This window comes from Cavia porcellus, unplaced genomic scaffold, assembly GCF_034190915.1.
Source record: "Cavia porcellus strain 051 isolate PalLab524CR breed Dunkin Hartley unplaced genomic scaffold, mCavPor4.1 scaffold_20, whole genome shotgun sequence".
Taxonomy (NCBI): Eukaryota; Metazoa; Chordata; class Mammalia; order Rodentia; family Caviidae; genus Cavia; species Cavia porcellus.
The window spans coordinates 33,664,697-33,677,694 of NW_026947503.1; the positions used below are offsets into that span (position 1 = coordinate 33,664,697).

General features: G+C 38.1%; 1 protein-coding gene across 1 annotated transcript in view; it reads left to right on the forward strand.

The window, feature by feature from the left end:
• The window catches only part of Acaa2 (acetyl-CoA acyltransferase 2), a 38,160-nt gene extending 25,948 nt beyond the window's left edge, over positions 1-12,212 (forward strand). Inside the window, exons 8-10 of the mRNA XM_003474157.5 lie at positions 7,653-7,723; positions 9,941-10,095; positions 11,243-12,212. Of these exons, the coding sequence (XP_003474205.1) occupies positions 7,653-7,723; positions 9,941-10,095; positions 11,243-11,327 (311 nt within the window). The 3' untranslated portion in view covers positions 11,328-12,212. The remainder of the gene's footprint in view (positions 1-7,652; positions 7,724-9,940; positions 10,096-11,242) is intronic.
• Positions 12,213-12,998: the final 786 nt, after the last annotated feature.

The following is a 12,998-nucleotide window of genomic DNA, read 5'->3' on the forward strand; positions in this document are numbered from 1 at the left end:
TGGATCTCAGTCTTCCCAGCTCACCACTACACTGAGACTTTTTGAAAACTGAAGTGTAGGAAAGTGGCCTTGTAAGGTTCCAGACCAGTGAGCAATGGAGTCAGGATGTGAATCCAGGGTTGTCGTTAAAGGGTCCTTTTCACTGTGATTTAAACACATTCTCTCAGAAAGTCAGAGTAATTCTCTCACAGGCCAGCTGAGGGTTATTAGCAAAATGAAGGAGCATAAACAATTATCTAGGTATCGGAAATTTGGAATTCCTTACAAACTTGTGTATTCATGGCTTGACAATAATGAATTAGAACTAAAAGGGTTTTTTGCTGGATGCACACATAGGCACTGCAAATGATACATTATTTTTTCAAGTACTGGGACCTGAGTCCAGTGCCTCACACATGCTAGGCAAGTGCTGTACCACTAAGCTACACCCTAGACCTTTTTTTAAAATTCTGTTTTGAAACAGGGTCTTGCAGTGTTGCCGAGACTGACCTCAGATTCACAATTCCCTTGTTTCACCTTCCTAAGTAGCTCAGTTTCCAGCAATGAACCACATCACCTAGCTAGATGATGCAGATTTCGTAGTTCCTATTACCTTTCTCTGGGAGAACAGGAAGCCAATTACATACTTCACTTGCAAATTTAAAATTGATGTTCTGAGGCGTTGATTTATCCTAGCTATGACCTCACACCGCATGGGAAAACGTGCTCTGGTGTGTAGCTTTCAGATTCTTGATTGGATCAAAGATTTTTTTCTATGGGTTTAGCCCTTTTCCAACTGACTGGGTGACTGATTTGGATTTTGGGGTGAATCCCAAGGTAAAAGCAGAATAATATGTTGCTGACTTTCTGTCTCAGAGACTTGGGATTGACTTGGGATTAAGTTAGTACTTAACTGTATTTCCTGCCATGCGCTTTAGAGATAACTGATCTCTGTATAGAATCCCTACGAAAAAAGCTGTTGTGTCCATACTTTGTTGTTGTACCTATATATCTTCAATTATATCAGCAAGAACTGCAAGATATTTGGACATTTGCTAAAAGTCAGTATTTTTCTGTTGCGATTTTAAAAGCTTTTTAGCATTCAGCTACTCACTATTGGCAAAAGAAAGCTTTTGTCTTAAAAGGTGGCTTGGAAAATGAAACATCTGTGCATTGAGATGACAATTTATTATTTCAGGATCCAGAGCAGTAATTCCCATCCTAGATAATATCCAAAGCTGCCCACAACCTCACCTCACTAAGATTTTGTTCTAGCACATCTAGAATGGAGCCCAGAAATTGGGTTTTGTTCAGAGAACCTACATGCTTTGATGATCCACCACATTTATCTGATTTAGATAAGTAGTTACTTGATAGTTGTTTTTCAGTTTAACCTCACTTTATGGGCACTGATAGGTTAGTATTAGCTGGTGAGCAAAGAAAATGTTTTTCTTCCTTCTTTTCCCTGGCCCAGATATCCACCATAAAGTACAATGAATGCTACTGTGAAGGATTATCTTTTTTTCCTCAGGGTTTGAGCAGAGCTGTACATACTAAATATGTCACTGTCAAATGCCTTCCTTTTTTTTTTTATTTAAAGAAAAAGAAACAAAAAAATACATGGAGATAAAAAAAAAGGGTAGAAATAATACAAACACAGAAAAACAAACGGTAAGAAATTGCTGGTTGATAAGTTACACACTGTCATCTTAGAAATAGCTGTTCATGTTATAGAATTAAAGTATTTAGAATGACATTCAAAAAGTGACACTACAAACCGTTCTGCTCTATGATCGAACAAAAGCTCAGTAATATGGTTATCAGTCCTACACATTTGTTTTATATCTCAAAGAGGGTAAGATTAAACATATCAAAACAGAACAAAGCAGTTAAAAAAACAATTTAAAGAAATACAGATTTCAAAGCAAGTCCACTGGAGATCTTCATTGTCTATCTAACTGTCTCTAGTTTCTTACAAATAGTTGTCCCCATCTTCACCCACTTTATATACTTATTGCATATTATAGAACTAATCAAATCATTAGAGGCTTTTTAGGTCCTCAAGTTCCAAATTAGGGAAGACAATAGTAACTACCATCGCATCTCTCATTCTCTTTGTGATAGCTGTCCCCATCTCTACATATGCTGAAATTGAACTCAAGAAACCAGTCCAATGTCATACTAATCAGCGAACACTAGTATTGCTAGAATTTATATCATAATGCTACAAAATTAGCCTCGGGTTTCTTAGCGTCTCTTCCTCAGAGTATCTGTTCATTACATCTTGCATTATATAATCTGTTCCCGTAAGTAATTTAAAAAAAAAAAAAAAAACCATGTGTGAATTTCTACATATATATCTATCCTCTCTGTATTATAGGGAATACCAAGTCATAGCAAGACAGCAAAACAATTTCCTAGAAAAACATGCAATGGATAAGACATATAAGACCACAATATAGATGATCTTCCGTAGTTACTATGTTTTCTCTTGTTATTTTCAATAGATTTGACCACAACACTGGCTTATTATAGTTAAATATAGTATCACCTATTTTTATAAAAACTTAACTTTGATAGCATTGTAGGATTTGAGAGCTGTCACTAATTAATACCAGTATGGATATCCTTTACATCCTGTCATCCTCAGAGTAGTTGCCTCTACTTTTAGGGTTGATACTAACAAGCATACCAATTTCAAATAAAATCAGCCAAGGCCAACCCATAGTTTTATGATTCAGATTTAATTAAGATCAGTCATAGTAAGACAATGTAAGTATTTTCAGTTTAAGTTAATAGGAAAGTAAGGATAGTTACCATGGTATAACCTGCTATTTTTGGGTCAAGATGTCTGTGCCCTCAAATCTGACATGAGTGACAGACCAGTACAAATTAAATTCAAGCTAAATATGACAATATGACTACTGTGTCTTTTAAATCCTTATACACCATTAACAATGACCTCTGCCTTTTTTTTTATAGAGTTTCAGAGCTGTCTATACTAAAGACTATAGCTTACCGTCTCTGCCTCATGTCTGCTACTCCACTTTTCTGCTATAATTTGTCCACCTTATTCCCTCATTCCACTGTCTGCCCCGTTCATTGAGGCCTCTCTGCCACTGTTGCTGGAATCCTGGTATCTCTTCCTCTTTCTCTGTAATGTCCTTCAGCGCTCTCTGTAGGGTTGGATTGGTGGCCACGAACTCCCACAGTTCCTCCTTGTCTTGAAAGTATCTTATTTCTCCATTAATTTTGAGAGAGAGTTTTGATAGGTATATGAGCTTCGGTTGCATATTATTTTCTTTCAGGACTTGGAATATTTCTCCCCACTCTCTTTTTGACTTAAGAGTTTGTGTTGATAAGTCTGCTGTTATTTTTTTTTTCCAGAGCTTTATGGGTAGTACTTTATTGTCCATGCTTAAAGTAGGACCCAATTATTAACTTGGTTTTGGGAATGAAATCCAGAAAAATGCACCGTGCTTCCATCACACATGAAATGAAAAGTAAGCTCCCAAACTGGGATTAAGAGAACCACATATTGAACAAGCAACATCCATAGCAATGAGCAAATTTGACTCAGGCCTACAGATCAGCAATTCAACTATTTGAAGATAAGAACTACAACTCTTCTAAAACATACTTTCTACTGTCTAAATAATTCTCATTTCTTCAGTTTGCATTATAGTCTATGATTACGTATTTTCATAGCATGAAATTATGTATTCTTAGAAATCAGTTCACTTGTATGTGAAAGTATGGAACATAAAAAAATGAACAATGTTTTAACTTTAGCAATTAAATTAATTTAGTATCAAAAGTCACTTAGTTTTCCAAGAGAATAATGTTGAATCTTACACCGTAAACAATAATATATGGGGCTGGTGATTTAGCTCAGGGACTAAAGTGCCTGCCTGGAAAGTGTGAGGTCATGAGTTTGATTCCTGGTAGAAAAAAATGGAGATAGACCATTGTAGTCCCAAACAGATGGGCAAAATACATTGTTCACCTCCACCAATAAAGCATCTGCATGAAGTGTTCTCTGGACATTGTAATTGAGACCACAGCCTGATGGTCTCCCAGTGTAAGGGGAATATTATAAAATAGTGGAGGCCAAGTTAGTGTAGCAAACTTACATAGATGATCGCAAGTGAAAACTCACATGGTGACCTCTTCCTATCCTGCTGCTTGTCATGTAAGCACCCTATTAACTTAGTCAGCCTTAACTGCCCAGCTGCACTTCTACTGATAGTGCGCTAAGTCTGCTGTTATTTTGATAGTTTTCCCGTTGTAGGTAATCTGCATCTTTTCTCTGGCTGCTTTTAATATTCTGTTCTTTTGGTGGATTTCTGGAATCTTGATTATTATATGTCTAGGCGTAGATCTGTTTTGGTTGTAAGTAGCTGGTGTTCTGTATGCCTCTTTTATCTGGATATCATTTCTTTTTGCTATACATGGGAAATTTTGCTTTAATATATCTGTGAATATTCTTTGTATTTCATTTTTGGTTGCTCCTGCTTCCTCACTCACATTCTTTATTCTTAAGTTATGTATCTTTTTGTCATTTTCTAGTTTTTGAATTGCTTCTTTCTGGTTCCTTGTTATTTTTAAGAGGCTTTTTCTTTCACGATCATATGCCATAAATCTCTCTTCAAGTTTCAGAAGGCTGTCTTTAGTTTCTGTCAAGGCATTTTGCCAGTGTTCAATGGAGTTTTTAGTTTCCTGGTATTCTCTTTGGATCTGTTTCATGTATTCTAAGTTATATTTAAATTCTTCTTCAGAAGTTTCTCTTTCTTTTCTGAATTCCTCAGTTCTTCCATCTGTGTTCTCTTGGGCGGGGCTTGTCATTTCTTTAATTAATCTCTTTATATCTTGCCTCACTTGGATCAGGAGTACAGCTTTAAATTCTTCTATGAGATCATGCAGGTACTTTTTAATTTCGGCTGATGCTGTGTAGAGCAATGGATGGTTACTGTGTTTACTTCTCCTGGGCTTATTTTCTCATGTTGGGCAGCTGGAGATTTTTTTTTTTTATTTTTATCTCTTGTCATGTTTCTGGTTTCTTTCAGACTGTCCTGGGGTTCTCTGGCCCTCTCTGAATTGCTTAGGGCCTTTCAGAAGCGTGCTGACTTGAGTTTTTGCTGTCCTCCCCAATTTGCTGTTATCTGGGGTAGGTTGGGATGCAGGGGCGGTACAGGCTAGTCTCCAGCCTCTGTGCCAGTCAATCTGTAAATTAGGCTGTACTTTCTGGATGTCACTGAGTTGTGACTATTTTGTATCTGCTTATTGGGCCCCAAGTAGAGGCTTGGTTTAGCCCCAGTAGCACCTGCCGGCTCTCTTTGTACCAGGAGCAGCTGACTAATGTCACTATGGCACAGGGTTCTGCCCAAATCCCAGCTGTTCTCTTCCAGACCTCTCTGTCACAGGAGCACCAGAACAGCAGATCTGCCCAAATCTAAGATGTCTCCCACTAGTTCTCTGTATGACGCTGAAGCCAGCACGTACTCAGGCTCTGCCCAATTTCAAGATGTCTTCCACCAGCCATCCCTACAGGGGGACTCAGTAATGCCACCGAGCTGTAGGTTCCAAATGCCTTCTTTGTGTGGAAGCTGGTCTGTCACTGATAGTGTGGGATTATGTAAGGTACCTAGAAAAGTGCCCCAGGAAAACAAACAGGGAAAACAGGTTATTGGGCATCTAGTGGGGACTGATTTGGAAATCCAGATTGTAAGAGCAGTAGTCCTCAATTCTGTAGATACCTACATGTAACAGTCTGTGGCCTTCAATATAGATGCAGGCCCAGGAATGAGAAGCCAGGACTTAAAGAGAACAGCAGTGACCCTGATGAAGCACGCAGTTCCAGAAAGACCCTGTTGCCTGGAACTCCTAGAAGATAGCAGGGTGAACGTACACACTGGAACTTCAAGCCTCTGAACTTGAGCTGCTCTGGCTTCATCCTTTTTGGGCTTCATCTGTAGAAAAAATTCCAGTATTAAAAAGACAAAGGTTAACAACCAATTCAAAGTGTCTTTTAATTGAACTTTGAAGCCCAAAGAAGTACCCAAAGCTACACCTGTTAGTGGCAGGAGCCAGGCCTAGAAATAAAGTCTGTGGTCTAAGAAGAAATACGTTATGGCCCAGTATACAGTTGTACTTGACTATAATGACCATGAGTTAACATGAGCTAGTTGATTCAGGCTTCCTAATGTTTCTGAAGAACTGTGAACACAGTGACATAGCACCGTCAGTACTAAGAACTTAGTACTTTTCTTTCTAGGTATCTTTTAGTACTGAAGAATAAATGAAGCATGGTGGCATGCACCTGTAATCCTAGCACTCCAGAGGCTGAGGCAAGAAAATCACTGCAAGTTCAAGGTCAGCCTTGAGTTCAAAGCTAGCCTGAGTAACCAGCAAGACCCTGTCTCAAAAAAAAGAAGAAGCTGAAGTTACATTGTCTTTATTTCTTTTATTTGTTTGAGAAAGGGTCTCACTATGTACCCCAGGGTAGCCTTCAACTTGCAGCAATCCTCCTGCCTCAGCCACCTGAGCACTAGAATTACTGGCATGCACCACCACGCCCAGCCTCCTTTTCTTTTTATATGACCTCAAGTATTTCATTATAGTGATGAAAAGCTGACTAACAATCCTCTGGCCATGCTAGATATCTGGTACTTTACTTTTTACTACCCATCCTGTTATGGTTGGACACTTACGCAAAGAAAATCTAGAATTAGATTCCATATTAAATTAGTGGCCACAAAAACTGCTGTTTTAAATAAGAAAAGCACTAAATGGATGGTCCTACTCAATAAGCAAACATGTCTAGAGAACCTGTAACACTTTATTTATATTGAACTGCATTTTTCTTACCAAGATTCATCTTGCATCTCACTTTAGGTGTATTTGTGGAATTTGTTACATAAGTTTGATTACTTGAACTCAATAAAATATATCATATATTTTCATGGTAGACACTTATGGAAGTTTCATGCTCTATAAATAAATAGAGGAGATAATTTCTCTAGTGAGACTTTTTTACCTTTTAGAAAAGAAAGACTGATTTATTTAAAAATTTGAGCAATATTACACTTTTACTGGTAATTATCAGAAATGTGGAAGTTAGTTTATATCAAAAGGCTTATCAGGCAGCTTTGCATTTCTTGAGTCAGGGATCATGTGTTTTTTAAATCCTCTGTCTGCCGTTGGAGTTAGCACTGTTTCCTCACTTCATCTACTTCCCTTCAGTGCCATGGAGCCCCTCGGTTCTGTGCCCCTGTGGAGGTGCTGCTATTTCTTGCCTTCTTTCCACATGGGTCTCTGAAAATTCTATCCCATGAACACTTGGTGTGCCCAGCTGTTTGAGATCAAGTAGGACCTCTAACTGTAAACCCCACCAGTGACTTCTTTGGATGTTTGAAACCCTAAAGCCATACGGTAGATCTTCCCGTAGAAATCTGTCACCTGAAATTTGACTGCAGAGTCCAACAGCCTTTCACTGGTCCCATTTTTGGTTTCTTCATTCTCACATTATTTAATCCATACTGATAAAGCAGCAAGACTTGTGACAGCTGATAACTCCGTCACATTATGTCATCCTTACTTGTTATGGAAGAACTTTGACACATAAATAAATAAGACAATGTTTCTTTCTGTAAGCAAATCTTATTCTTACATAGGTCCTGTTCCTGCCATCAGTGGGGCAATGAAGAGAACAGGACTGAGTCTCAAGGATATGGATTTGGTAGAGGTAAGTTGTTCTGTTTTTATAGTAGGCATGAACCACCTACTTCTGTAGCATCAGTGGCTTTGTCTTAATATTTTGTAGCTTTTTGAGTTGATACAACCAGCCTTTCCAAACCGTGTATATCTATGTATTACATGCCTTGTGCTAATACTTTTCTGTACCTGACTAAAATGCTTGATTTATTTTTGAATAACTTAACTAATTTCTCCTACAAAAGTATAAAGTCCTGGAAACTTCTTGGGACTTTGTAGAACTCCACTACATTTTAGACTGTTGATAATACCTGTTGAATTTAGTATTAAGGGAGGTAGGAGAGGAATAAATAACCATAATCCCATTTTAAATGAAAAAAAATATAGGCAGAAGAATTAACATAATGCCAAATCAAGTTTCTTGCCCTGTCCCCTAAATTGATGCTTCTTCAATCCTGTCTTTGGCTTTTGCACCTTTCTTGTGGTTTGATACAAGACACTATAAATACAAATTTACTGGTTGAATGTAATGGATTATAAACATTTTACTTTGGAGAAGTATCTGAACATTTCAGGTAATTAAGCTGTGCTAACTGGCATTGGGAAATAACTAATATGACAAAGAAATCTCTATTTAAATGATAGAGAAGGGGTAGGTATGTATGTGGTTTCCTCTAATCCCTCACCCAGAAAACCAAAGTTTCAAATAAATAATGGTTTATCTGTGAATCTTCATGCTTAGCAGCTTACAGCTCACAAACTCAAGAGGGCTGAACTATCACATTGAACAGTGGTGCCTCAGGTCATGAACTTAAGTCTTTCCACAAGTCTGGTTACAAAACCAAACTGGACAAGAATTTAATCAGCTTTCTCCATAAGTTATTGCACCTAACCACTGAAAAGCTGTTTGTTATCATTTCTAGTCATATGGATATGCAAGGACAGCATAGTTCTCCTGGTTCAGAAGCTTATTCTTCATGACATATTCTAGGTTTCTTAGTATAGTATCTCTTTGAATATAATGATATAAAACAAATGAATAATGTTGGATCTAAGGGCAAATAATTTTGGAAACATACAAAAATATAGTAGGAAAGAGAACAAGACTGAAATTTAGCCCAACTCTATAAATGTTATCTTCCTCAGAATTAGTTTCTTTGTATAATTCCTAAACTAAGATAATACGAAAATATGGTACTATTGATGAAGCAAAAGCAATTCTCACAGCCAGCATTGGTAAGTATTAACATCATGCAATGACACTTTTCCTTTCTACCTCTTTTTTTGTACCGGGCATTGAATTCATGACCTTGCACTTGCCAGGCAGGCCCTTACTCTGCTGAGCTAAATTCCTGGCCCTTCTGCCTCATTTTGACATAGTAACCCTTCTGAAGGTTTATTTTTTGTTGTCTGTTCGTTTCCTCTTGGAAGGATGGCTCTTAGTTCTTGGTAATAGTATTTAGTTAATTAGTTTTATTTTTTTGAGACAGGGTGTCACTATGTAGTTCAGACCTTGAACTCTCTATGTAGCCCAGTATGGCCTCAAACTTGTAGTAATCCTCCTGCCTTGGCCTCCCAAATCCTGGGGTTACAGGTGTGCACCACTGTGACCAGCTTGTCCTGGGTAATAATAATAGTGTCCACTTGAGTACTTGCTATCTGTCAGATAATATACTAGACACTATCTATGATTTTATTTAACTTTAACAATGACTCTCATCATGATACCACAGTTGGATTTTACAGTTCAGAAAATGTGTATATAAAGAGAGCTTTAGTAACATGTTCAAGGTTACACATGAATAAATTATTCAGCCAAGATTTGTACCCTCTATCTGCCTCCAAAACCTATGGACTTTCAATATTATCTCCCTGCCTCTAGTGTGTCCTTTAAAAGATTGCTGATATTCCTTTAAGGAATGTATTTGATGCAAAGTATCGTTTATGAAGTATATCTTCTTTTAAACCTGACATCTTTTGTAAAGGAAGATACCTCTAAATAACCTTGAACATGATTGTTTTGACTATTTTTAAATCAATCAATCTCTCTTCTCCCCTTCCCCACCTCCTTTCTTTTGTCTTTAGAAAAACCTGATTTCTCTACACAATGATTAAAGATAGTATCAAATAATATTACGAGATAATTTAAATGGGAAGAATTAGCACAGTTTGCTCTCAATAGGGCTAGCCCATTTTGGTTAAAAGTTTATGACTAGAAACTCTTAACACTGTTACCTTTTTTCCTAAGGTGAATGAAGCTTTTGCTCCCCAGTACTTGGCTGTTCAGAAAAGTTTGAATCTTGATCCGAGTAAGACCAACATAAATGGAGGAGCCATTGCTTTGGGTCACCCTTTGGGAGGATCTGGAACAAGAATTACCGCACACCTGGTTCATGAACTAAGGTATTTCCATTTTAGATGTGTTGTTTGTAATAAAAACACATGAATTCCAGTTTTTTTAGAACAGTCCAACCTTTTGTGCCTTTTCCTTTAATCCCCTATACTGATTCTGACCAGTTATTTGGACAACTGTAGCATACCTTGCAGATGACTCAGTTGACTTGTTAGTTGCCCTCGGCTGGGAATCAAGCTTTGCTCTGCAGTGGCCTGGAACTGATGACCAGTTCACTTAATGAACCCCTGGTTCTTATGGCATTTTGCATTTCAGTGACTGTTACAGTAGTAAGGTGGATTTATGTAGAAAAACAAACAAATGAAAATACTCTATAGCTGCTGATCTAGAATCCTTCATGTAAAGAACCTAAGCAAGCTGGCAGTTTGGTCTAAGATGTTCCCTTCAGCGTGGCCTTCTGGATGTTCTAGTTTGGTAGAAGAGCTCCTCCTTCTGGCTGTATGTATTTTCTCTACTGGCAGGAAAATTGCAAACAAAACCAAACATGTGAGACTGAAAAGTCCTTGCGAGACCCTGGAAGGCTAGAGAAAAGGGACTCATTTCACTCACTGATTTACGGGGTTGAAATGAGCGGTTGACATGTAGAAATAATTCCTAGATGATATTCTCAGGGTCACCATGTCAGGACTGAAGACTGGGAACAGGCGTTTCTCTGTGAGCCTAATTATTATGAAGCAGACGACTCTTTCTAAACTATCTGCTCTCATATGGATCAACCTCATGAATTATTTTTCTTCTAAAGTGCCATAAAAATCGAAAACCATGTAAATCAAAGAAACTGAATGTTCCTTTCTCCTTTTTCAAATCCCCTTACGTCTCTAACGTATCTCCTGTTTTCGCTCTTTTCCCGCAGCACATGTAAGCTTGTATATTTGTTTCAGTTTTTCTGGCCCTAAACCTACTTACTAATCCTCTACTTAGATTACCTCTTCTTTCTGTGTTATTTTTTTATTTCTTTTTTGAATTAAAAAAAAAGAAATAAGCTATTATGACTATGTACCAAAATTGAGGATTATAGAAAAGATTGAGAAGTCGAGCTGAATAAGAATTATTAATGCAAATATGAATGATATTAATTCAATTTAGTTAATTCATCTAATTATCACAGTAGATTTCAGCCACTGCTTTCTTTCTTAGGCGTCGAGGTGGAAAATACGCTGTTGGTTCGGCTTGCATTGGAGGCGGCCAAGGCATTGCAGTCATCATTGAGAACGTGGCCTGAGAGAACCAAGGAGCCCGCTGTATGCCTCTCTTACTCTCATGACTGGCTGTGGTAAACCAGGTGACCTTCCTGGCAGCTGCCACACTACCCTGTCTGCCCCTAAAACAGCGACTGAGCCAGGCTTGATGAGGGAAAAATGCATTTATCATAAGTGAAATCCTGTACCAGGGGAGGGTCTCCATTTCCGCCAGTCTAACATAATGTGTTTTTGAATGAAAATCCAGCTGTAGAATACCTCATAAGATACCACTTATGCCTTAGATGATATGATAAATAAACACCACTTATGCCTTAGATGATATAATTATAAGGAAAGTAAATAAAAGTACCTTAATTTTGTCTATATATATTTTTAAAGACTTTTTAATTGTGATAAAATGCACATTATAAAATTAGTCTTTTTAAACCATTTTTAAGTGTGCAGTTCAGTGGCATTAAATAGATTCACACTGTTGCACAGAGAGTACCACCACCTAACCCCAGAACTCTTTCATCTCACAGAACTGAAACTCATTAAACAGTGATGCCCCATCCTCCGCTCTTCGCCGCTCCTGCCAACCACCATTCTGCTTTGGTCTCCATGCATTTCATGCTCTAGGTGTCTCATGCAAGTGGGATCCATTTCTATCTGTTTGTGCCTGATTTATTTCACTTACCATAATGCCCTCAAAGTTCATCTGTCTTATGGCATGTGTCAGAGTAACCTTTTTAAAGACTGAATTCCTTTGTGTGTTTGGTTTTTTGTCACCCACTGATGGACATTTAGGTTACTTCTGCCTTTTGAGCTATGTGCAAGGAGCGGAATTACTGAACAGAATCTTGATACTAATAAATGGTGTCATATTAGTTTGTTTTTCCTTGAATAAAGACAGTGCTGATTATGTACTCAACTCTTTAAGTACATTTGAATGGGAACATAGGCTTCTATAGGAAGATTTATGTCCATTTTTTTAACAGTGACCAAGTTTCACATTCATTAAAGTTAGGAAGGAAACTGAAGGGTAAACGGGAAATAGGCCCAGAACAAATTTGGGCCAAGTGAAAAGAGAGGAAAAATTAAAATAAAATATACCTACAGCCTACAGTGGACTATCATGAAGAGGCATGATAGCCTTGTGTTCATTTTAGAGGCCGTATTTTGAAATAGAAAATGTGGGACTAATTGAAGCCTAGTGTCCGAGGAAGAGGTATGACTCTCCCACCATGAGTGCTTCCCAGCAGTCAGCCAGGGATGTTGCTGTTAAAATTGGCCACATGGTCAACTAACTGGGGAAATCTGAGCTGGTGGAGGTAGCTATAACAGATCACTGAGCCTACACTGAAATTTAGGGAAGCTTCATAAATGGAGACTACAGTTTTGCCTTAATTTCATCCCCCTTTGTTGCTTTCCTTCTCTATTCAAGTTACACCCTTTTCTCGCTCCGTTTCTGTAGCTCATCTCTATCCCAGTGGTTCTCATCAAGGGCAGTTTTATCCCCAGGGACATTTGGCAATATCTGAAAAATAGGTGTTTATTAATATGACTGAGGAAAGGTTGCTGCTGGCATGCAGTGGGTAAGAGACCAGGAATGCTGCTGTTTATTCCACAATGCACAGGACAGTCACCGCACCGAAAAATCCTCTGGCCCAAATGGCAAGGAAGCTGCTATTGCCTCCTCTAGCTTCTCACAT